At 37.9% G+C, this 25,790-nt stretch overlaps 3 protein-coding genes and 1 long non-coding RNA gene across 5 annotated transcripts; 1 reads left to right on the top strand and 3 right to left on the bottom strand.

The window, feature by feature from the left end:
* Positions 1-4,274: 4,274 nt before the first annotated feature.
* On the bottom strand, positions 4,275-5,388 carry LOC104595507 (uncharacterized). Of its 2 annotated transcripts, XR_016075896.1 has the most exons (3): positions 5,139-5,320; positions 4,896-5,061; positions 4,275-4,747 (listed from the first exon to the last, which is right to left on the bottom strand). It is a non-coding gene; the product is annotated as an uncharacterized LOC104595507 (long non-coding RNA). The 2 variants fall into 2 exon arrangements; XR_734885.3 differs by lacking the exon at positions 4,896-5,061 and having other exon boundaries at positions 5,139-5,388.
* Positions 5,389-7,411: 2,023 nt separating this feature from the next.
* LOC104595506 (serine/threonine-protein kinase WAG1-like) lies at positions 7,412-9,684 on the bottom strand. The gene has a single exon (XM_010256259.3). It carries the CDS (start codon positions 9,192-9,194, stop codon positions 7,821-7,823), a length of 1,374 nt encoding a protein of 457 aa, XP_010254561.1. The 5' UTR covers positions 9,195-9,684; the 3' UTR covers positions 7,412-7,820.
* A 7,635-nt stretch (positions 9,685-17,319) lies between these two features.
* Positions 17,320-19,784, bottom strand: LOC148791257 (uncharacterized). The gene is made up of 3 exons (XM_088888136.1): positions 19,488-19,784; positions 18,338-19,400; positions 17,320-17,462 (listed from the first exon to the last, which is right to left on the bottom strand). Exons 1-3 carry the CDS (start codon positions 19,782-19,784, stop codon positions 17,320-17,322), a joined length of 1,503 nt encoding a protein of 500 aa, XP_088744262.1.
* A 208-nt stretch (positions 19,785-19,992) lies between these two features.
* Positions 19,993-20,469, top strand: LOC104595912 (uncharacterized). Its single transcript, XM_010256873.1, has one exon. The coding sequence runs from the start codon at positions 19,993-19,995 to the stop codon at positions 20,467-20,469; it is 477 nt and encodes a 158-aa protein (XP_010255175.1).
* The last annotated feature ends 5,321 nt before the right edge of the window (positions 20,470-25,790 follow it).

Below are 25,790 nucleotides of genomic sequence, written 5' to 3'. Positions count from 1 at the left end.
GAATACTCAAAATAGTCAATTCTTGATAATGATAATATGCTCAGTTGCAGGAAGATAGAATTGATACAAAGAAATTGCTTCTCTGTATTTCCAGCAATATGTCACTAAAGACTCTCTATTGGAAACCAACTGAAGAATTACACAAACACGAGAATGTGTCAATCACATCTTATCAGGGTATAATAGGTGACCCACCTTGTTACATTGGCAGGTTGGATATACATACACTCATTAAAAGAAAATAGAGGGAATTATAAGTTTCATAGTTGAGATTATAGTAACCAAGTTTCGAAGAAAAAAGTAAGCAAAAAGAAATCAGGTCAGTTATTTAGACAGAACAGGCTGGGAACCTTGTTTATATATAGTTTTTAGTTTTTACAGGTAATAGCTGAGATGGCATCACAAAATAGGTTACATACTTTACCATGTGACCCTTTTTTTTTCCTGTTCAGAAATCAGCAGTTCAATAGCCGTCTCCAAATGTGACAATATAGGCTTATTTTCCCACCTGGCATTTTATTTTAGTAAATCAAATTAAAGAAGTAAAATTCATAATGGGTGCAATTTGGCATGGGCTGACCTAAGACTCAAGTGGCTTGACCCAAATGCACATGTTTGTTAGTTGCAGTAATGCTTCAATCATATGGTTATACGTCTTTTTAAGTAGGATGATATGTTTCAACTTTCAATCCATTGCATCTTCATGAGATCTTTTCAAATTGGCCACCTGGCAATTTTAAGGAAAAAAAATTTCAGAGCTTCATTGTCTTTGCAGTTGTTGGGAGATCCAGAAAGAAAGGAACAGGATAGAAACTGATTTTTTCAGACTTCTAGTTGCTACAGATACTATGGATGATATTTTATGACCACTAGTTTCTTTTAAAGTAAAAAATGGCACTTTACAAAAACAGAATTAAAACTGAGACCAAAACAACTGAAGACTTATGCACCCCTTGCTTAGCTAAATAATCAGCCAACCCGTTAGCTGATCTCCTATGCAACATGATGAATTAAACAATAATCATTTGGAAAGATGATAATGCATGCACTCACGAAGAGAGAGAGAGAGAGAGAGAGAGAGAGAGAGAGAGAGATGTTTCATTAGGACTTGGCTGTACCCATCCTTGTAATATCTAGAATGAGATGGGTCTAACTCCATCAAGTCACTACATAGATCAAAAACATCTTTAGAAATTTTGAATGAGTCTTCTCATAGGTAGACAACATTTTATTCATGCACCCTTAATAGTTGTGCAGTGTAAGCTTCTCAGTTTTACTATGGAAAGGCAGAATAGGAAAAAATGTAAGATGGATTTGAAAAAATTCAGAAACAGTATTTGTTGTTCTATGTCATAAACCCAAAAACATGCATGTGCGCACGCCCACACACACACACACACACAAAAAGTGTAAGGCATACCAGTTTATCTTTGAACAAACTAGTAGAAGAGAGCAATCTCATTAGCTAGAGTCTCCTCATCCCACCCGGAATTTGTCTACTCAGGTTCCTTGTTGATGGTTGCTTCATCAAGAGGAAGAATAGGAGGGCTTACAAGAAGAGGTTCACTAGCATGAAAACTTTCATCTTTCCATGCAATCATCTCCATGTCAAATCCTCCTTCACCATGTTCTGAATCAATAGAATGTAAAGTCACTGTAAATGAAAATTGAAAAGAAGAAGAATAGTGGAAACCCCTTGAAGAGGTTATAGTTTGAGAATGACCAACTTTAATATCAACCAGATAAACTTTTAATGAGTTTTCACATCAGAAAACCTCAGGTATGTTACCCAAGCTTGGAAATTTCCTGAGTTGTTTATAGCAAGTGGCACCCAGAAAAGATCTTCATTCTCATTAAACAAGTATTCAACAGTTACAGTAGATGAATTTACCCCTTCAACTGCATCTTCACTTCATTCAGGTTCACACCTTGATTTGTGCCTCAGACTCTAGGGACCCCTTGCACTTTGGTTGTGCTTCTTTCTTTTAAAATATGGATACTCCTCCATCCACGTTGACATAAAAGCACACATTTGATCTATTTTCATGCCCACTGAACCAGCACATCTTTTGTGTTAATTCTATTTCTGGTAGAAACCAAAGAATATTTTCTGATTCATTGCCTGCAGTCTTTACCACTGCACTGCCGGGGTGTTTTCGCTTTAATAAGCCAGTCAGAGATTGATTTACTAGTTACTTTTCCTGATTTATAATGGTGCCAAACTATGTTATCTACAAACTCAGGATTGCAGGTTATCGGTCTTTCAGATTACCATGTAATTATGTATATCACTTCGGATAGATGTTCAATATTCCCATCTCCCAGCTATGAGGGCAATAATTAATAATGTCCCTTACCTTGAGATCTGTTCATGAGGATCTGGTATGGGTTGTATAGAAAGCTTTCCTAATGGTATGTCTTTTATTTTTGATAAGTAACCATCAATATAAATGATACATATTTACATAAATCCTTGGAGAGAACATATAACTATCTCTCCCTTTGTGTTTGCTTACAGCTGAGCCCAAAATATTTGATCTCCCCACCTCTTTGCTAATGTATCTGCCATACTATTGGCTGCCCTTTGAACCTACTGATCAGATCATACATTCAATTAGGTACCATCCCCTATGCACCATTTAAACCCTTTGTTTAGCATGTTCTCTTCTACTAGGATTCTCTTCCAACATCAAAAGCTGGCTGGAGATTTTTATACCCTTAGAAAAGAGACCTTGCAATAATTAGTAAGCAATTTTGGATATCAGGAGGAACAGATTCTGGAATATCCTCCATGCTAACTTAGGAAAATTATTTTCTGCATTTGCACCAATTTTAATCCTACGCTCCCCAGCAATTGTACTCCAGTGAAAAGTTAATAATATAGTCTATCGATGCTTTGAATGCCTAAATACTTGAAAAAAGTAGCATTGATTGTTTTGAAACTTCAAACCATGGTTCTAACATATTTGTAACACCACCCCGCAGATTAGGTAAGAAGGTAAGGCTGCTAATGCAGACTAAACCAAAATTGTTTTACCAGAAAGCAATGGAAGACTAGCCCTCCAAGCTTGAATGCTTTGTTGGAATTTCTCTGTCAGAATATTAAAAATAGGCCTACTGGTGCTACCAAGATAGTTTCTATGTTCAACTGTAGTTTTGAATTCAGTGCCTGACCAAGAATCCCGGTCAGCCTTCTGGGCATATTATAAGAGGCTATCAAAGAAGATTTGTTGATGTAAACCTTCACTCCTGCTACTATATGAAATTATGAGTCTCATTATATGTCTACAATTTAAAGTACCATATGTGTAAAGTTAAAGACCTTCAGATTGTTTCTCTGCTTTTTGGGGTGGGAGTGTCCTTGTGGAGTGTACAGTAAGCCACCAACATTGATTTGGGGCCACTCCACAGAGATTGTGACCTGATTATGGAATAGTATTTTAGTTAATGCATCATTAAGCATTGATTGTGAGTAGGGGCGGCAATTTTTCACCAACCCGTTGAACCCGCCCAACCCACCCAGAATCTAACCCATCCATTCACTTGGTAGGTTGTGTGATCAACCCATTTAAATAACAACTACTATTACCACTAAGCTATGACCAACTTATTTATGAGAATGGAGTTAGTTTTCTGTTTTAAGTACATAAATATAAGATTAATGGGTTTGGGCGGGTCGGATTGGATTAAAGCGGGTTTGGGCTAAACCCAACCCATTTAATTTTACATAATTGGGTCATTAACGGATTGACAGATTAAATGGGTTGGGTTGAAGCTCAACCCAACCCAACCCAACCCGCCCAATTGCCACCACTAGTTGTGAGTCAAAAACAAAAGGAAGTAATGGACTAATGGTTAAACTCATAGTCCAGTTAATTAGGTCTCAGCTAAAAGTGAAATAGTCTGAAGAAAAAAAGTGTGACTCTTGTGATTTATCTCCTTTTTACCTCTTTGTTATTTATGCTATCTTTCAGTTTTGTTGTATTTTATTTAATAATAACAATAATAATAATAATTATTATTATTATTATTATTATTGTTTTCGTTGTTGTTGTTGTTTATCAGCTTTCATTATTTTTATTTTTATTAATAAACAAAAAAAAAACTTGTTAAAGAGGGTTTTTGGAGCTTCTGTCTTTATGTTGACAATCTAGTGGCCCACCATGTAGCATGAATACCTCATTTAGATGGATTTGGAAGCCCGCATTAACATACTAATAAATAAATTAAGAAAAAAAAAGGACAAGTACATTATGTTCCAATAGAAAGAAAGAGATTCAAAAACAGAAATCTATAGAATAAAAGCCCAAGACAGAGCAACATAAAAGTTTACAAAACAGTAATCTGCTTAACCTTTTTTTTTTCTGCTAAGTGAAAAGAGAAGTAACAACTAAGAAACAAGGGAGAGAAAAGGGTCTAGCCAGCTAGGAGGGAAGTTCCAAATACAAACTATCAACTAAAGACTTAGCCTCCTGGGCCATGATATGAGCTGGCTTAGTATAGGGCCGAGGCTTATAGAAAAATTTTACAACAGAAAACAACTTAGTCAAATTCCTAATTCTATCAATCAAAAAAGCAAATCGCTAAGATATGATAGCTTCATGTCCTTTTATAGCCTCCACCATCACATTAGCATCAGAGATAATTGTTAGCTCCCTCCAACCTCTATCATTAGCAAGAAATAGAGCTTCCAAAACTGCTGCAAATTCAGCTTCAATTGGGTCCTGGACAAAACCCACCTTGCCCCCTGTAGCAAACAGTAAAATTAAGTAAGCTATTATAGACGCAAACTCCATAGATCATTTCTACAGTTTATATTTTAGGTTAGATTGTATTATATTTTATAATAAAAAAACATAGGAACTAGGAAGGGGCACCCATATATCAAAACTCACAGGATTTGTCCACTTTGACTCTTACATCCATGTAGAACTATTCAGCAGAAGCAAATACAAAACCAACACTTTGCCAACTATTGCAGAGATAATTCCAAATCTCAAATCCTTAAGACTTCATTAAATGGACAACCAAAGAAAGATTGTCGTTTCCATCTTCCAACTCCTGAGAAAATTATTTTCATACAAGTTGAAGGATTCAGGCCTAAAACTGTTTGATAATCCAATTAGAAAGGAACTTACATTTTGTTGTGATGATTCTGAAGAAGCTGATTGAAGCTTCATCTACTGGTTTCTAGGGCTTGCCAGGTCGAGCGTGCATATGCTGTCTGCGGCTCTGCGCTCCACTCGCCTCTTTCGTTGGCTTCTTGACTGTTGCAGACTCCCCAGGTGGACAGAGAGGGAGAATGGGAAATCTAGCAATAGTCCAAAGCTCCAGCTAAAGAAACGAAAATGGGTCACCTTCTCGGGCGTCCGGTTTTCGAATATGGAAATTCGATCTTGGAGCGGCAAACGGGCCGGATAAAATCGATGTGTGCACAACATCCAAATTTGATAATCGGATCTTATCATTGGGTTTTTAAATTAAACAAATCACTTCTCTTAACAACTTAAACAAAAGAATATATTATTTCAGATTAATAAAATTATATTATTAATCTGGCTTTTAGATGTGAGGAATGTATATTTAAATGCTTATGGTATTGGATTAGTGTTGATCCGTGTTTTTAATCAAATTATAATTATAAAATCCGAATTGCGTTATCGGATCGGGTTAAAAATCAAGTTCAACCAAATGGATACCTTGGATGACGATGAGGGCGTCTTATATATGGTTTAAGTTGTCTGAAGACATTGAACCCGGATCCTCTCAAGCCGGGTTTATGATCAACCCAGGCCCAGCCTGCCTAAGGTCCAAGCTTAGGTCTGGCTTAGGTTGGTCAATAAATCCATTCTAAAATTATAGCTAGGCTGGGTTTGGGCGATCTAAGGGCTAGGTCCAGACCCAACCCAAAAAAATAAAAAATCCTGAAGTCTTCGGCTCGAGTACCAAAAATTCAAGCTTAACCCATGCAAAATTTTGGGCCGGATAAATATAGACTCAGGGTTGTCTCCACCCAAATTGCACCTCCTAAGACACTTGGCATCCACCTGATATTGGAAATATCTCCTCTACATGTATGTTAGAATTATGGGAAAATCTATACTATCGAGAAGGCATGATACCTGAAGGACTTTGACCAATCAAAACCCTCCTATGAATTTTCATAAATACTACCTGAATAGTTACCATATTTATGATAGATTGATTCCAATTTTTCCATATCATAGTTGAAACCTTGAATTATAGGGAAATGCTCACAATGTGCAATTTGGATGCCTGTGCTTGCAGAGTTTTTGCAAAGTTTCTGTTTGCAGCAAATTCGATGGCAAATTGTCTATATATTGCAACTTTGCAATGGAATACCTATTGTAAGCTTGTAGTAGAGACTTTTAGCTTCTTATCAAATATGTAGAGTGTAGAGTGTAAAATGGTTCATATAAATAGCAAAGTTGGGTTAGTTTTGCACTAACAAATTTACCTTCTTACCAAACAGACTAAATTGTAATGGATGCAAACATGAATTTCAATAAAACATATGCTTTTTTTTTAATCAAAAGCTCACTTGAATGCAAATTTACTTCTTTTTTATTGATGTGTTTTTACATCTTATTATCAATGTAAATATGCGTTGATCTGTCATTTGTCAATGCATAAATGTAATGTTGCCAAACATAGGCAAAAGTGAATCAGAGTGCAAATTTATCCTGAACCAAGATTTACATTCCATTTGCATCGTTTCCAAATGCAGCCTTAGGGCTGGAACTCCGCATGTAGCTACATAACCCAATGGGGCTAGAAATCTCAACCCATCATTGTTCTCGAAGGAAATGGAGATTTACAAAATTTCCCTGCCCACCCCGGTCATTCCTATATATTGGGGCAAGGTGAACAAATATCACCCCTGCCTTGTTTCTGATCATCTGAGTTTTTGGTTCCTTGAAACCCACCCGAAACCTGATCAATAGTGAAAAAGCTACTCCCAAGGATTATGATACTTAGCCCCCCTTTGGTTCATGGGAATAAGGGTTCTATTCCAATTCCAAATGTTTGATTGAGCAGAATCAGAATCTCATTCTCATTTATGCTGGAATGACATTTTTCCATGAGAGAATGATCATTTTCTACCCCTCCTTTACGAATAAAATCTCATTCTTATTTATTCCAATTCTCATTCCCATTCTTATCTGAACTAAACAAATTATAAGAATAAATCATTCCAATTCCGATTCCAATTATATAACAAACGGGCCTTAAAAAAACTTACAACCAATCAATGGCTTATAAAAGTAGGAATCAATAACCAAAATTCACATCGGTGATTGGTCAAAGCTTTCCGCTATCATGTATTTCCGGCCTCATAAATTTTTACTAATAGAGCCGTTCAGGGAACGGGTCAAATTGCAATCCCAAATCCATCAAGCCAAAAAAACAATATTTATTATATTTAATAATAAAAGTAATGGAGGGAGCTCTCTAACCAATGGGTCTTTGTTCGGTAAAAGGCGCCTCGATGATGCCCTTTGGATTTTAGAGAAGCCGAGGAATGCAACGCGTTCTTAACGCTGGTTGACAATCTCTGATGATCTGATGATCTCTCTCAGTCAACGTGACACACATGGACTGATATAGCTATCTGGACTTTTTTATGACCCGACCCGGGACATAATTTCTATCTCTTCTCTTTTTATAATTACACCATATACATCTGATCCCTACAAAAAAAAATACTCCTTAATTTCTACTCTCATTTTTCCTTTTCACTTCTACGAGGGATGATACAGAAACTAAATAAATGAAGAGGAAAAAGGAAAAAGAAAAAATCAGATCCATTTTTTGGACTTAGACCCGTTTTTTGTTGACGTAGTGAAAATGAAATGACTGAGGTACTTCCAAGTCCACCGTGTTCGTCGTCTCCTCGAAGAAATTCTGTTAACATGGGTAGTTGCCTTCCTCACAAGCAGCCCACGAACTTCTTCCGGCGGTCTGTAGGTCCGTATCAACGGCCACTTAATCCCCTGGAAAAACGGGTGCTGCTTTATTTCCGTCGCACCCTTGGTGCATCCTAGCCTCCTCCTCGGGTCCTTCACCAACAGTCTCTGTATCAGATCCCTTACCTCCGCCATTCCCTCCTCCTCCGCCACGTCCCACTCCGGAAACTTAAGTGGCTTGCTCGACACTATATTGCGCAGCGTCGTCTCCTTCGTCCCTCCCCTAAATGGCGTATGCCCGTACAACAGCTCGAAAAGGAACACCCCAAACGCCCACCAGTCGACTCCGTTACCATGCCCGTTGCCGCTCACGAGCTCCGGCGCCAGGTACTCGTGGGTGCCGACGCACGACTTCGAGAACGCGGCCGTCGGCTCTGCCACGAACTCAGCCGTCTCCGTCATCTCATATCGTCGGGATACCGTTCCCAAACAGCTAGGCTGGTTTTTCGTTGACTGCACCACGGTGGGTTCAAAGCGTTTCTCGAGAGTGGGGACCACATCGGCCTTAAAGCACAAGTCAAAGTCCGACAACATTATATGGCCATCATCCCTAATCAAAACGTTTTCTGGTTTTAGATCCCGGTAAACCACCCCAATCGCGTGCAGGTATTCCAGAGCCACCAAAACCTCCGCCGCGAAAAACCGAACGGCTTCCACCCGGAAGCGATTTTCCGGCTGCTTACGGAGGAGCGAGTGGAGGTCACCACCTGGGCAATAATCAATCAACAGACAAGAATAATGTGACACCTCTAGATGGGCATACAACGTCGGGAGGAAAGGGTGGTCGACCATGGAAAGGACTTGGGCTTCCATCTGCACTTGAGAGAGCTTCTTAGCGGTAAGAACGTCTTTGTCGACGACCTTGAGAGCGAAGTTGGCGCCGTCATAATCTTTGAGACGGCAGAGAAATACACGTCCGAGATTCCCGCTGCCGATGTGGCGGATGAGCTTGAGGTGGCGAAGGTGTAAGGAGCCGTCGGAGGATAGGTTGGTGGCGGCTTTGATTGCCGTCCAATGTGGGTCGGACTTCCGGTGGGGTCGCCCTGTTCCAGCGGAGGACGAAAGGCGGGAGCCTTTGAAACTGAGAGTAAGACTGCTACGAGCGCTCGAAGAGGTGAAGGTGCGGTCAGTGGAGGTGTTAGAAGCGCAACTGTTGAAGCTGAGGTCGAGATCGGTGTCCGAGGGGAAAAGGGTTTCTTCGTCCATGGTAGGCTGCTGAGGCCTGAGAATGAGATTGGTGGAGAATCTTGTGGAGACCACCGTTGGAATTGGTTGTAAACTTATAAAGAACAGAGCAGAGAGAGGTCGGTAGCTGTAAGAAGTATTAGTTTAGTGTTTGGTTGACCCATCTCATATCCGCCATTAAAATTATCTCTGAAAAAGTGGGTGTTGGCAGGTTCAGAGAATTGAAGGCGGCTGACATGGCTCTAAAGCCTTGTGTGTTTATATTGGGAGCTGTGTTGAAAACCTGCAAATCTCATAAGAAAATGGAAGAATTTGCGATTCGCGAAGCAGCAACGACCACTCGGTGACTTTCATGGCGGATTGACGGTGGTTTTGATTCTTTTACGTAGTGGAACTATTACTGTATGTATACACCATACAGTGGCTGTTTGGTAATATTAAACATCTCTCACTGACTTTTCCGTCATTATATATTCATTAGAATTACGAACTTAAGCCTGGCCCACCGCCCATGATTCATTAGAGTTGTATAATGAATGGTGAGGCCCAAGGCCCCACCAAATAAAACAACACGGAATTTTGAACACGCAATCTCGGGACTTTTCTTCATCAATCAGACGGTCAGGGATTATTCGCTGTTGAAAATCAGAGGAAGAGTCTCTACCGTCCAAGTCGGCCCATGAATGCTATCTCAGCCCATGTCACAGGGGAATAGGAATAGGATTCAGGTTTCACACCGTCGTCTTGGAGATGGTGCGCTGCCACCAAAGTTTGGCAGGAGAAGGTTAAAAAAATAAAAATAAATAAATAAACCACCGTTATGTTACGCACGATGTTGTCAGCACCCATGATCAGCCGAGGCAATTGGGAAATGGAGTACGATTCGGGTTAGAGTTGTCAGTGCATCGGAGTATGATTCGGATTCGATCTGAACAATATATGGATCTTGACGATTCTAGTTTGATAATTTCTATATAAAAAAGTCCAAATTCCGTTGGATCCAATTAGATCTGTACTAATCACATGAAATCCGGATATATACTTAAGTATCAACCCTTCTTATTAATCAACAGTGATCTTTGGGCCTAGTCCACGATAACCGGGCCCAGCGGTCCTTTCTGTTGGGTAGCAGCCGGTTCAGTCGTGACGGGAAGATAAAAGATGCGGGTCGGTCAGTTAGTCAGCTGGCACGTGCGATTGGAGCGGCAGTTAATCGAAATGACGCGAATAGTGTGTCATGTGTGAAGAACGCAGTTACGAATGTGCCCTCAGTGTAGAATGCAAGGTCACTTTGGGTTGGGTTAATGATTCTGATGGAGGAGTAGGGATATTTTAGTAATTAGGGATGAAAGAGAAATAGAAAATAAGAAAAAACCAAAAACGCGCACAACTAAGATTTACCTGTGTATGAGTGAGTAAGAAGATGGCCTCGACTGGTGTGCCGTGGATGAAGTCATCAAAACCTAGGATACCGTAAAGATTACCGGAGCCGACGACGCCGACGTGTAGCCGACTTCTTCCTCACTTGAAATATTCTTTCCTCAGTGGCCTTTATTTAAGTGGAAGAAATTAGAATGGGGTTCAGTGTAATTTAAATTAAAAAATGGGTCTGATCATTAATAGGATTAATTAATTATGCAAAGACCAAAGTACCCATGAAGCCATGTGATGGGCCAACGTGATTGCCAGAGTGGGACCCATGTGGGACGTTTGACGATGCTGTCTGCCACGTGGTCAGCACTGGCCCTACTTTGACGCTCAGTCCCTCACCCCACCCACCCCAGTTCTCTCTTCTCTTTAATAAGCTTCCTATCAATAAATCCTCAATGGAATTATAGATAAAGGAACCAATAAATACGAATGATTCTAAATATAAGCATTTAAGTACTTCCCTCATCAATAATGCCTGTAGGCTTGATCCAATCTCATGACATATGCAACAATTTACCTGAGTGTAGGTTTAGATTCCAATTTTTCTTTAGTGTGAGCTTATTTTACCCTGTGAGTTGAAGGTTCAAAATTCATATAAAGGAGAAAGGTTTATCAAATTGAAATCATTTAATACTTTTGTATATGGATTGAACTCAGGCTTAAACACCTTTTACAAAATTAAGGCGTCCTTCGCTTTTTAGTAAATTATTTATCTGAATAAATATAATTATTTGGTTAAGATTTTTTTGGGAAGCATTTATTCGGATAAGTGTGTTTATTCATGTTCTTTTATTTCTTAGGTAAATAAGGTAATGACCATTTTAGTCATAAAAATTTATTATTAAAAGGAGTATTTTTATCCCATTCAAGTATTAACAACTTTCTCATAGGTGAGAAAGTTATTCATCTACCTAGGGATAAATGATACACAGGAAAATAAACTTTCCCTATTCCCCACATAAATAGGAACTAAAATTCCATTGACCAATTTTTCCCCCTCCCAAAATCCCAAAAATGAACACCCCCTAAGTATCCCTGTCACCAATTTTTAAAATTATACTAAGCAATTTGGAATGATTCAACCCTCAACTGCTGCCTATTGAGGAGTAATTCAATTGGTGCATTAGCTGGTTTGTTCTAGTAGAGACACGGATTCAATTTCCGTAACCACTGACTTTGGGGAAGGAGTTATTAGAGTGGTGCTGTTTTATATAAATGGCCCTTACTGGGGATTCGGACGTATCACCAAAATACCAGAAAAGAAATCCTCAACTGCTGGTTTACAATGTCCGTCCATACAAAAGCCTCCAAACTCAAGACCCCACTTGTTGAGCAAATCTATCAAACTTGGAGATGGATGGATGAATTTTGTCTTATTTCTTTGACATTTTATTGCTCTTTAGGCTGTGTTTAATTGCAATGCAAATAAATTTGTACTGATTCTAAACCATGGCAGTGCAAATGATTTGAGTGTAAATTCTGACCTATTTCTGTTTTGTTTGATTGAAATACAAATAAAATAAATTAAGACATAAAGTAGAATAAAATAAAACCTAAAACAAAAACTTGCACTTTTTTCATTTGTGCTCTTATGCATTTATAGTAATGCAAATAAAATTGCACTGCAACCAAACAGAGCATTACTGTTTAGAAACAGGAAACAGATGTGCTTAGCTAGTCGGCAGCTTACCAATTACATGATAATGTGAGAATGGATTGCAGAATCAGAGCTGGTCTAGAGTGTCAAAGGTCATTGGGACATGTCCATGCCCAACTGGGGATGGATCAAATAATGCCAAACCTGCAAAAATCAACAATGACAAGAAGGGTAAACTTTAGAGACCCTCTGAACAAGCTCATGAGGTCAATAATTTCCTCTAAAAATCAATTATTGAATTGGAAAGGAAGAGGAGATGTCTAATTGATGTGTTATGGACTAATCCTTTATTTTAATATAAAGAAAACGAGCAAACACATGCATGCACCAAGACAATAGAAATGAAGAATACAAATGCAGATATAGTCCCTTTCATCTGCTTTATTGAGTTGATATGCATTGATCCACCTTGTGCCTAGTTCTCTACTTTATCTCCATTATTAGAAATCCTTTTTTAGGTTTAAATGTTTGAACTATATTTTTATCCCTTTGTACAATGAAAACTGTCTTTTCTTGTTGGGTTATTTACATCAGAACCAATTAGAAGGGGTGGGAAATCTTTTTTTTTTTTTTTTTTTTTAACTTTTGGCACCCATTTTTACAGAGAAATAAATTAGCTAGAATCTAATGGGTAAAGCAAATTAACTCTCACTATTTGTTCTATGAACTCCATCCAAATATTTCTGATGCCATATTCTATTCCCCCCCCCCCCCCCCCCCCCTCTTTACCAAGTGCATCAATTATTAATACTATAATAGTAATTTAGCATCAAAAGTGCTCCCTTAATCTGTTCAGGGTTGTTCTGATCAGGCAACCCATGTGATAAACGTATCTTCAGCATCAGCAAATTTGAGTCTAAATTAAGGTTGAGGAAATAATAAGAAATGATTTAAATGTTTATAACTTAATGATGTATATGGCATTGAACAAAGCGGAATGGCGAAATAGGATTCATGTAGCTGACCCCATATAGTTGAGACAAGGCTTAGATGATGACGATGAGATAGGATGATTGGAGCTTGTATTTGCATCCTTTTCTCGGCGGCTACATTACAAGCGCCACATGTAAACACTGGTACAAGTAGAAGTAGAATTATAAACCCCTATTCTCTGAATGACATGGTTCTCCTATTTTATTATTTTACCAACCTTAGAAGCTCTCAAAGGCCCAATCATTAACTTGGATCCTAGAGAGAGAGAGAGAGAGTAAACACATGAAATTTTCAATTTTAAAATTCATAGAGATCTATCATTCTTCCACTAGAAAGATGCTCATCTGAAGTCTTTTTAATTTTCTTATAAAAATACAGTTGGTTGTGGCTACCAAAGAGGATCTGATCAAGAACAAAACAAGCCCAGAGCTGTAAGAGAAGATGCTGCAATACCGGAAAGAGGGGGGAAGTTAGGAATAAGTCCAAGGATTTGATGGAACCTGATTCTCCCACTTGATTAAAATTGTTTTTACTATATAAACAATACAACATATGGGTGTGCAGTCACACATATATTTTTAATACATCTGAGGGATTAATCTAATTGGTGCTTAACTGGTGTTTAACCCTTAATAATATGGGAAAACACATCCTATCTTCTTAGAAAATAGATGAAAGACAACAGCTCTTCTCTTCCCAACAGCCACTCACGTGAAGCCATTGTCCTAGCAAGATTCCTTCCATAATTAATTAGGACCCTATTATATTTAACTATGGGCTCCCTTCTATTTGTTCTTCTATTTAAATTAATATAAGAGAGAGAGATGGGTTGGTCTGAATATGTCCAATTGAACCAAAATTATGATGCCTCTCTAGAGGAAAGTTTGTCACATTTCAGCCGTCACAACTCCTTAGTCCTCCCCCAATAGAAGCCAATGAAGTTTGTACCAACCTTTTTTTTTTTAATTTACATTAATTATTACTAGTAAACAAGTAGAAAAAGGAAGTTCTCACATCATGGCAGTTATAAATAAATAATAATATAGATTTTTGAAGTTTTATAATAGTCTATTAATTTATTAGTCATGAACAAAAAAATATATATTTTTAATATTTATAGAGCCAAATTTCATTAATTTATGATTCAATTTCCTAAAGGCTGCGCTTGTTGCCATGTAAAAAGGGTTTGTTTTCAGTTTCCTAAAGAAAATGTTAAACACAATTATTTACTACTATGAGAATATATAATGTTAAAAGGCTTGGGAGTTGGGATTTTTTCTCTTGTATTGTATAAATATATAGTCAGTATTTGGTGAAGTTTGGGGTTCAGCCTACCAAAAAAAAAAAAAGAAAGAAAGAAAAAGTTTAGGGTTCAGATCCCTAATGAACATTCATGAAAAAAACCAATACAATCACATTGCAATAAGGAATAGATTGCAAATAAATTCATACCTAACAGCTCACTAACTGGTTTTCATATGTGATACAAATCAGGGTTTAATTTAAATGTCAATTTTCGATTTTGAACGACATATGAAATATATGGGCAGATTTATTTTGGCTAAAATAGCATAATTTTGTCCAAAATTTTGGGCTTTTGGACATATATTTCACCTGAAGCTTAGAAAATTATTTAAATAATATAAAATCAATTATATATAAGTAAAAAATACTATATAATTACAAAAGCAGTGACAAAATAACAAAAAAATCATCCAAAAATCTGAAATTTCAAGACAAATTTACATTATGAACCAAATAAATAAAGATACCTTATGAGAGAGAAACAGATAGTTGAGGGAAATTCTTATTTTCTATAAAACCAAGCACAGCCTTAGGGTTGGGGGAGTGTGGATCGACCACAAGGCCTATATCTAGCAAGTCAGTTGTTGAAGCATCTCAATTTTTGGCTTTTTTTTTATCTTTCTGCATGCTCGTCTTTTAAGTTTTTTGGTCTACACAGTACCAAACGGAAAAGACCTTTTTTTGTCTTTTGAATTCAAGCCCTGTAATAATATTCAGACTGGATTTGTATTTATATTTGTTCATTCATGGGAAGATGTTCCCTATGCAGGGTTACAAGTGTTGTAAGGATGGTGTGAGAACAAGTTTTAAGGACTGAATCCAGATACAATGAAACTGCTCCTCATTTAGCTAATGAAGTGATGGGAATTTGAATTCCCTTCCTAAACACTTAGTTTGCTTGTAGCACCTCATTCCATAGTTGATTTGTATCAAAGAACTTATAAACATAAAAGTTTAAACTGTTAGGTGAGGTCTCTAAATATGTTTTTATTCTTAACTGTCCAATTTTCTCAAAAATTAAAATCAGAAAACAAAAAGGAAGAGAAAAGAAAAACACAATCAAGATTACAATAACGTTTTTGGAACCTGACCATGAAGGTAACTTAAAAGTTAAAACCAGCAGAAAACCAAATCTCGCTAAATTTAGGTATCATTTGGGCAAGAAGAAAAATCTATTGTTAATGGAGGGTGCTCCGAAAAACATGTACAACTGTTTGAAGTTTGGATGCATCATCTTTGTAGATTGCCAAAAAGGATACGATCAAAATGGTAAAGAAATAATTTAAGCAATCATAATTTAACAATAGATATGACATTAAACAGAACAGAATAGCGAGACATGATTATGTACCCGACTCATATATAATTGGGATAAGGGTTGGTTGATCATGACCTTTATAGGTTGCCACATGTAAAACTTCTCATTCCAGATTTCCCATTTGCTGAACCATCTTTATCCCCAATAGAACATAATCCCATGCCATTGTCATCCCAACTCCCACACCCACACCCACCCACATGAAGGGGGTGTCTAATGCCACAGTGTGGTCGATTCATGGATCCCATGTTATGGTCAGTGGGCCTCATGTGCACCCTACTCTGTCTCCGGCCGCTGCGATTCCCCTATAATGCATAAATGGTGTATAAGCAAAAAATAATCATATGATTTCAATCATTTATTATATATGAGACATAAACCCAACATTATAGATGTCATGAGATCTTATCATGGACAGAAATAGATGATATATTTTGTAAATTAAAACCATCTAATAGATGGTGACTTCAAAACGTGCTTCATTCTTAAAACAACACCGAATGGGTTCAATGTATTTCACACTATCGAACACCTCATAACTCCATAAGCTTTATTTTGGAAACAGTGCAAATACAAATTTATAGAGTGTAAAATCTTGTATTTTATATGTATTTATAGATCTATTCATGAGGTGTTTGGACGTAATTGTTTTTACTAAAATTTAGATGACCGACCCCATACCCGAACCCGAAAGAGTGTAAACAGGTCTACTGTAATATTGCTAATGCTAATGAGAACTTCTTGGAACATTCCTTCCTTCATTGCCCACGACACTAGTGAACCTCTCAGCCTCTTACTTCTCTCACAAGGGAAAGAATAGGATAATGTGAGTACTATTTTTCTTATTTTTTTGATAAATAACAAAATCAAATCCCGCAACTTTGTAACCCCACTGTTAGGAATGAATCCTGACCGTGAATTGATGTGAAATTCACGGGCAGATGCCATTTTGGGGGACTGTCATTCAGAGTACTTAACCCTACAAATTTTGGATAAAGCACGTGTGGTTCTTGATTTTTGCAAAGGACAACCCAGATTGCTCAGACTCCGAGTCCGAGATCACCAATTAGAAACGTCATGCCACGCCACTGCTGAACCAAGATTTGTTTTTTCTAAAATATTATATCATACGAAAGAGCAAAGAAGATATATGGGAGAATAATATTTCTTGATAATCTCCATTCAACAGGTTACAACCTATTTATAATAGAACTAAAGATACAATTAGAGAACAGGTCGGCAACCTAAATTGGAAGCCAATAAGGAAAGAAAAATATGTACAGCTAGTTGGAGTGGAACTATATCTCCTAGAATTAAGGAGATAAAGATACAATCCTAAATCTGATGGAATATACTAACATGAGGGTCAGTGCTAGCCTCGCGATAGATACGAGGCTCGTATAAAGAAACAATGGTAGAGTAACAGTGAAAATCACGAAGAAGAATGGAAGGTTTAGTGACCCTACCAGAATGACGGAGTGGAGCATCAGAACAATCAGGGTCTAATTCAATAAGAGGATCAAGAGTTCAGAAGAAGACAGAGCTGGAGAATCCATAGCCAAGGTAGATGCATCAGGAGAGGTTGCAGGTTGTGCAGTACTGTTAGAGCTATCAGAAGAAGAAGTAGTCAGACCTGCAGGTAAATCTTCAGGAAAAAGCGAAATAGTAGGATCAGTAAAAAAATATGAAGATGTCGTGGTAACTCGAAATGGGGAGAGACTTGAGAACATTTTGTGCTCCCAAAAGGTAACATGACGAGATATGCGAAATCGTTGGGAAAGAGGATCCCAACACCGATATCCTTTATGTTCAATACCATACCCGAGAAAACAACATAAACGTGCTTTTGGTTCCAATTTGGTATATGTTCATAAGGTTGTAATAGAACAAAACAAGCACAACCAAATACACGAAGAGACTGGTAATCAGGGTAATGGCCATACAACCGTTCATAAGGAGAAATGTTACCAATAACAGGAAAAAGAATGCGATTGATGGTATAAACAGTAGTGAGGGCTGCCTCCCCCCAAAAATGCTCAAGACAAGAGGAAGAGATTAAAAAAGCGCGAACAGTATCAAGAATATGCCTATGTTTTCGTTCTGCACGCCCATTTTGTTGAGAGGTGTCGGGACAAGATCTATGAATGATGGTTCCATTTTGTGAAAGAAATTGGGTAAAGATAGAATCTCGATATTCCATGGCATTATCAGTGCGAAAGATCTTGATGATAGAGGAAAATTGAGTTTTGATCATGGTGGCAAATTGAATATAAATTGCATGTAATTCAGATTTATTACGCATGAGATAAATCCATGTATACCGAGAGAAATCATCAACGAAAATTACAAAATAACGCGAACCACCCATGGTATTATGAGGCGAAGGTCCCCAAATATCAGAATGAATAAAATCAAAAGGTGCAGAGGAAACAAAATCACTTATATTAAAAGGCAAAGCATGATGTTTTGAAAGATAACAAGAAACACAATCAAGGGGTGTTGTTTTAATAGGACACAAACATCCATTAGAAATTAAAGATCTTAACCTAGAGGTGGAAATGTGTCCAATACGAGAATGCCAGACGCTAGAAGTGACAGCAACAACAAGAGATGGTAATTGAAGAGATGATAGCTCAAACAGTCTCCCAACCTTACGGCCTGTCCCAATGATCTTCCCTGTCCGTGGATCCTGCACAGTACAATCGCGACTTGAGAAATGTATGTCAAAACCAAGTTCACATAATTGTCCAACAGATATAAGATTTAGAGATAATTGAGGTACCAAAAAAGTATTAGGTAGTGACAAATGATATGTTGAAATAGTTCCTATACTTTTGACAGTTAGAGTTGAACTATCGACAGTATGAACAATTGGTGCAATAGAAGGTTGGGACTTGGAAGTAAACAATGATGAATTGGATGTCATATGATTGTAACATGCAGAATCAAAATACCATGATGATGTAGTACATGGAGTGACGGACAATACTGAATTAGAAGGCATACTAGAAGCAGGTTGGAGCTGGTGAAGAAGGGCTTGGAGATCTTGAAGAGAAAATTTTTGAGAAGTGTTATCAAAAGAATCCTCTGTGGCAGCAGCGGCAGTAGAACTCGAAGCCTGAGAACCCATGGATGAGGACTTCTGTCCAGATGCCTTTTTGGCTTGCAGGCGGCGGCACTCAGAAATAGTGTGACCAGTCTTTTTGCAGTAATTGCAAAAACTCCGTTTTGAGGATTTAGAGGAAGTTGAACAAGTACTAGATGTACCCGGAGTAGCAAGAACAACATCAGTAGATAGTAAGGATCGCTCATCTTGAAGTGTTTTTAGTTGAGTTTCTTTAGAGAGCAAATCTTTGATCATAACTTCAAAGGAGGGCAATGGGCTACGATGAAGTAGAGTACCACTAATAGGTTCATACTCATCCCTGAGAGTCGTCAGAAGATGCCAAACACGTTGGCGATCGCGAAGTTTGGAATAAGTAGTGGCCGCAAAGGTACTATCCCATTCAGGTTCACACTGTGCCAACTGATCCCAAAGAACTTGTAATTCAGAGGCATAACTGTGAATGGTCTGTTTAGGTTGCTGCTTCATACGGTGAAGACGCCTATAGAGTTAAAACTGATGCACATCATCAGAAATAGAATAAGGAGCTTGTAAGAAATCCCATACCTCTTTAGGAGAGTCATATCTGCGAAATTCCAACTTGATGCTTGCAATACAAGTATTGCGAAACCAGGTCAATATTTGATGATTTTTTCCGTCCCATTTTTCTATTCGTTCAGCAAATTTATCCTCTGTTTCATCAGCAATTTTATTGGGTTTGGGTATCTCACCAGTCACATACCGCCATAGAAGGCGTCCCTTGAGAAAACTGCGCATCTCTTGAGACCATAAATCATAATTTGAGCCATCAAAGCTAACAGTGATGGGATGAGAAATATGTTGAGCAGCTTCACATGAATCCATGAGGAGAAACACTGAATTTTAAGTTACGAGAACTTCTCAATATTGACCTTAAACACAAGTTTCGGTTCTGCTTACATGGGCTGCATGCTTCACTCAAGCAGTGGGGAGCGCTTCTCTCCCAGGAGGGCCAGACGCAGAAGAAGCAGAGAGGGTGCTATTTCTACGAGCCTTCAATCAGGGATTCCTACACTACTCTCTTCACCGTCGTATGGAGGTCAATCGCCCTTATCTCGCCAGTTCTGTCGACTTCCTCGTATCCGTAAAACCCGAGACTCTCCTCGACCACACACACACCTGCCACCTCAAGCGCTTCAACGTCGGCGAAGAATTTCTTGTGAAGAAACGCGGATTTGCAGAGGTTAAAGCATCTAGTCTACGAATGGAGCTTTTCAAAACATATGGGAGCTCTCTTGCCGGCTTGAGATTTCTAGACTATGACATCGATGCCGACGACTACCACGGTTTCGTGCACGGAAGGTTGCCTTATGAAGCGATCAAACCAGATCCTCAATTACGAGCTCTTTTACGAAGCATCAACCAGAGAAAGATCATTCTTACGAATTCCGATAGGAAGCACGCGATTAAAGTTTTGGAGAGGATAGGAACTAATCTGCCCTGTTTTCGACGGCTTGTTTGCCTTCTGTCGACGATTACGTCGACTTCCTCGTACCAGTGCCGCTGTTAAGTTGAACCGCAGGGATGCAGAGTGAGAGCAGGGGAGAGCATCACGTGGGTGGATTGCCTTGAATTGGGCGGGTGGATTGCATCACGCGAAGAAGAGTGAGAGCAGGGGAGATCAAGAACAGTGCTCGTCTGATGAGCAGGGGAGATCAAGGCCAGAGGGGAGGGAATCACCACTGATCGCCGCATCTATCGAGAGGTGGAAGACGATGAACAGTGCTCGTCTGATTTATTTCATTGGAAAGAGAGAATGAGAGAGATGAAAAGTGAATGGCCGGGAGCGAGAGATATTGCTGCCACTGGTTGTCTTTGTTCGAACGGGGAAGAAGAAAATTGCAGAACCGTTGAGCACAAAGACGCGGAAGAGACCACCGAACTCAGACCAAATCAAAAAAAAAAATTGCAGAAGAGAAACGAGAACCGCAAAGGAAGCAAGAAGACGCGGATCACGCTGATACCATGATACGAAAGAGCAAAGAAGATATATGGGAGAATGACTGACTAATTTGAGTTACAACCTATTTATAATATTTCTTGATAATCTCCATTCAACAGGTTACAACCTATTTATAATAAATGATAAATAAAATAATATTAGTTAAAATATTTAATTTATTAGCTTATAAATAATTTAATATTTTTTATTATTTTTATTAAAATTATATTATCAAATTTTAATTTTTAAATTATTATTTAAATAAACAAATATAGTTTTCAATATAATCAGATCCACAATTTTGCCCCGATTAAATTTCCATACTGTAAAGAAAGGGAAATCTAGGGCTGATTGATTGGTAAGGGTGCAACTTGGTTGGGCTCAAGGTTAGCTTTGACCGGAGCTCGAGTCTAAAATAGTATGAAAACCGAAGTTGCACTCCTATTGAGACTGATTTGAGGTGCTCCAGATCAGTTATTCAAAGAGGCTGAAGAGGACAGCCCTTAGAATGACTGACCAATTTGAGTTCTCCAGATTTTTCATGAGTCATAGCTTATAGCTGTCTGCCCGGAGGCCACCTAGTAAAGCCAGAAGGTAGAAGCCACTGTTCTGCACATTGCTTAATGTTTTCCCTATGGACCCAAAAAATAAAAAGAGTTCAATTTTAGGAGTATGAACGTTTCAGCAACAATTCTCTAAAAAAAGAGTTCAAATGCGAAATGTGGATGTTTTTTGGGACCGATTTTCAAGAAAAAATGCGCATGCTTTCAAGATTCGTTTATTACAAAAAAAATACTTTGATTTTATTTGGGAGTGTTTCTGCCACGTAGACAGTGAACAATAATATGTTGTTTGTAAAATGATTTTCATCACCGTTTTTTATGTGCTGACAGGTAAGCACCACATAAGATACACGTAATCGCCAATTAGTCAACTGTTGGGGGCAACGATTCACTGATGCATGAAACGCCAAATTTGACATTTCATGCATCAGTGGGGTCCCAATTTATGAGGCATGCCCATGGTTCAAGCGTTTTTTTCAAAAAACATGTGAACCAAACAATCATATATGGGTGTTTGTTGAAACGCCTATGTGGATCCAACGTGGCATCGTTTTTCAGAAAAATGGCCACGGTTTCAAACATCCCCTAGGTATTTGGCACCAATGCCATTTCTTCAGAAAACGGCACCACATCAGAAATCCGTTTTTTGGGAAAATTTCTTCTATTTGATTTGCTGTTTTTCAAAAAAAAAAAAAAAAAAAAAAAAAAACGTTTTCTCAAACCATGCCTTAAAAATTGGGAAAGGTATAGTCTAAGAAAACACTTTTTTTTATGTTTTCCTATTTTTCTACTGTTACTAACAATGTGTACTGACATAGCATTGAAAAATGCATTTATAACAGCAACGGTACCAAATAGAAAATCTGAGAAAACATATGCTGCCTCTTAAGAAACGGCATTAGCTCCGAACACCGTCTAAATGAAATTTCGGCATCTAATTTGCTCATATAACCATGCCCCAACTTAGGTTCCTATGTTTTTTATTCTGCTCCTTAATTATATATTTAATAATATGTAATCCCCCCTACGAATGTCAATTGGATTGAATTTGATCCAATCTGGTCCAGTCCAATCTAAATTTATTATAAATGGGTCAGGTCAAATTCAATCCTTCAAATTCATTTTAATTTAAATTGGTTTCAATTCAAACCCAGTCAATTGATATTTTTATGTTATATCAATGGACCAGATATTTTAATATAAATTTATTACCGATGGACTTAAGTCCAGTCCAATCTTTTGGTCCGTCCAAATTAATTTTGGATTTGTTCAGACTTCAGATGGGCATATGGAAGAATGATGGATCTCTATGAATTTACAATTGAAATTTTCATGTTTTTACCCTCTCTCTCTTTCTCAAACTGAGAGTGCAGTTTGTATGTATTTTATCTGCAAAAGAAGAGACACCATGAATGAAAAAGTAAAATTTTTATTCTTGGTTCCGAATGTATCAAACGCTTCTTGTCATTATCATATACTATACTTTACACGTATCCATTACTTGTGCTTGGCGTTTTGGCCTATTTATCTGCAAAACAGTTTTTGGCTGTTTTTCAGCTTCGACACGTTAGCATGGGCGACAGGCAACTGTGTTGTGAAACAGCCTTCCCAAACAGAACAAAGCTTTTTTTTTTCTATTTACCTCTCGTAGACGTGGACGAAAGTGACCATTGGGGGCTTCAAATCGAAGACTGTAAAACTCAGAAAGCATGGTCAGTCGGTGATTTTCACCGTGCACTCTTCCCCGGTTGTGACTCTCCTCACCAAACATTACCTAATAGAGGTAAATCTTTCTCTCCCCTTCCAAAGACTTCTGCAAAACTAATTCAAATATTCCAAGTTTCCAACCTTTGATTTGCTCTAATTCAAGCATCTGTTCTATTTGCAATTTTAGTAGGACATGTCTTTTTTCCGCCTTTGAAGTTTTTTGTGTTATTTTCTAGTTAAGGATTGTTCGTAGAATTGTTTCTGCTCTTTTCCCGTGTCTCAACGTTGCGTTGAATGACGCAGCAGGGTGTTTTTTTTTTTGGATAAAAAATGACGCAGGGTGGTTTACGCTTCGTATATTTGAATTTTGAACCCAAATCATTACTTAACCTAGTTGTGATTCTTATATGTATTCTCAATTTGATCATTTTAAAAGGAACCTTTATTACGATTGCAATTTCTTACACATTTGCAAGGTGGGCTTCTTCTTTTTTTTTCCCTTTCATTTTTTTGGGTGGGGGTTGAATTTGACAGAAAACCATGAAAAGAAAAATAAGAATTTTATCTCTGGTATGATGGGTTTGTGCCAATTCCTCATTGCTCCATGAAATAACAATTCAAACGAGCAATTTACATTAAACACACTTGAGTTATGCTTCTGGGAGGAAGAAACTCTTATCAGCTGCAAATGAGATGTTGTAACTCTCCAAGCTAAAAGGTTTTGAATTATAAAACATAATAAATGTTATAGCCTTCCTGATTCCATGTATAACCCTTAAAAAATGGACGGAAGAAAGAAGGAAAAAGGGCAAGACTTGAATTATATAAATTATAAAATCCGGAATTTGGAGGACGCACTTTATTAATAAATCAAGTATGTGAATTTGTTTACATTCAGAATTGATTTACTTATGGACATATAAAGAAGTTTTTAATTTATGCATGCATGGATGAATCTTGAAGAACTGACCTGTTGCAGACTTTCCTTTTCTTTCTTTTGTTAACCTCAATATAAGATGGAAGAAGCAGAGCAAAGAGGTGAAAGACTGAAAGCAATGCGTCTTGAGGCCGCTCAGGTTGAAGTTTTTTGTAGTGTTGACATTTCTACAACAAAGGGATGTCTTTCCAATCCGTTAATCGAACCTTATTCAACCCCACTAACCAAGGAAAACTCACTTTCTGTTCCAAGGTTTGATTATTATACAGACCCTATGTCAGCTTTCTCTGGTAACAAGAGGAGGAGGAGCAGTTTGCAGATGCCACAGGATGATGTGTTCCCTTCTATTAGTAGTGGTTCTCCTGTGGTTAGGGTATCATCACATCTTTCTGGTACTATACTCTTCGTAAAAATATCTCCCTTTATTTAATTCTTGTTTTCATTTGGTAGACTATTTGGCAATACAGAACATTGTGGTTGTGGCCTTGTGGGTAATGTGGGGGTGGGCTTAGAAAGTCAACAGTTAAAGCTCTATTATCAAATTTGGAGTCCCAATGAAGGAATACAAGTTGCAAATTGAAACCACCTTTCATAGTCAATAACAATTCAGTCTCAGTCAACAATACCAATGTGATTGACTTCTATTGTCACAGCTATCCTTGTTATCTGTTGATCTGTCAGTGTAATGTCTATTTCCATTTTGATCTTCCTCTTATCATTCAATGACTTTTTTACGTATTCATCAATCCCCAGCTCTGCTTTCTCTGTCCTTCATACTTTGTGCTATTGTATTGAATTCATGGAATTGCCCCATTATTAGAAGACTGTATAAACAGTTGCAAAATTGTAACCGACTTCCCAAACAAAATTCATCAACAGTATTGTCCAAGGCGGTGCTGATTACTTCCAAAGTATAGCCACTATGAAACCAGGCTAGTGCTTGGCTTTTCAGTTTTCTTTTTAGCTTTCCCAGTGCCCAGGGTCAACTTGGCATTTGTTATGTTGGACCACTGCCTTATTTCATTTAATGTTGGTTTATATTTTTTTTTCACCTGTGTGCCAAATAACTCATTTATCTGTAATGGCGGTTTATGTAAAATATAAGGTTGGTATGCTGTACAGATAAGACATGATTGGAAGCATTTTGTATTTTTTTTCAACATAGTAGCAGAGATGACAGCCCAAGAGACAAGTTATTTTCTCACCTCTTCATCATTTAAACCATGTACCAACTATATATGGAGTTGGGTACATGAGTCCCGTTCCACCATTCAATCCTGTTCTGTACCATATCCTTTGTTAATTGTGGGCCCATTAAATCATTTCTACCTACTTCAATCCATGTCCTTTTTGGTCTAAACCTAGTTCTTTTAACCCTTCAACAATATATTGGTTCTGGTTTCATGTGGACGAGGAAGAGACACCTGGCTAACAAAGGGTTCCCTATAAGTTGCATGGTCTGAATTTGTCATGTTACCCTCCACATAGAAGGAAACCTTTTAAGTCTTTTAGGTACTGTACCTTTTTGGGGGCCATTTATTGGTGCAATAATAACACCTAAGGCTGACAAATGTTGACAGTCAAGAATATTGATTCAAGTCTGACAGCACAGAGTAGCCACTTTGTGCTAAAATGCAAGCTAGGTTTATATCCTGTCCACCCTCCCAAGACTATGGATACCT

Source organism: Nelumbo nucifera, chromosome 5 (genome assembly GCF_055504915.1).
Source record: "Nelumbo nucifera cultivar China Antique chromosome 5, China Antique-T2T, whole genome shotgun sequence".
In the NCBI taxonomy this organism is placed as follows: Eukaryota; Viridiplantae; Streptophyta; class Magnoliopsida; order Proteales; family Nelumbonaceae; genus Nelumbo; species Nelumbo nucifera.
Note: the sequence above shows the minus strand (reverse complement) of the source record. Positions and strands in the feature narration are given on the sequence as shown.

Excerpts from the sequence above, each read along its gene's own strand:
- LOC104595506 (XM_010256259.3), bottom strand. The coding sequence starts at position 9,194 with ATGGACGAAGAAACCCTTTTCCCCTCGGACACCGATCTCGACCTCAGC.
- LOC148791257 (XM_088888136.1), bottom strand. The coding sequence starts at position 19,784 with ATGGATTCATGTGAAGCTGCTCAACATATTTCTCATCCCATCACTGTT. Across the intron at positions 19,401-19,487 it reads GATATGACTCTCCTAAAGAG|CAACCTAAACAGACCATTCA; the intron begins GTATGGGATTTC and ends CGTATGAAGCAG. Across the intron at positions 17,463-18,337 it reads ATCTTTAATTTCTAATGGAT|ATTTACCTGCAGGTCTGACT; the intron begins GTTTGTGTCCTA and ends TTTTTCCTGAAG.
- LOC104595912 (XM_010256873.1), top strand. The coding sequence starts at position 19,993 with ATGGAGGTCAATCGCCCTTATCTCGCCAGTTCTGTCGACTTCCTCGTA.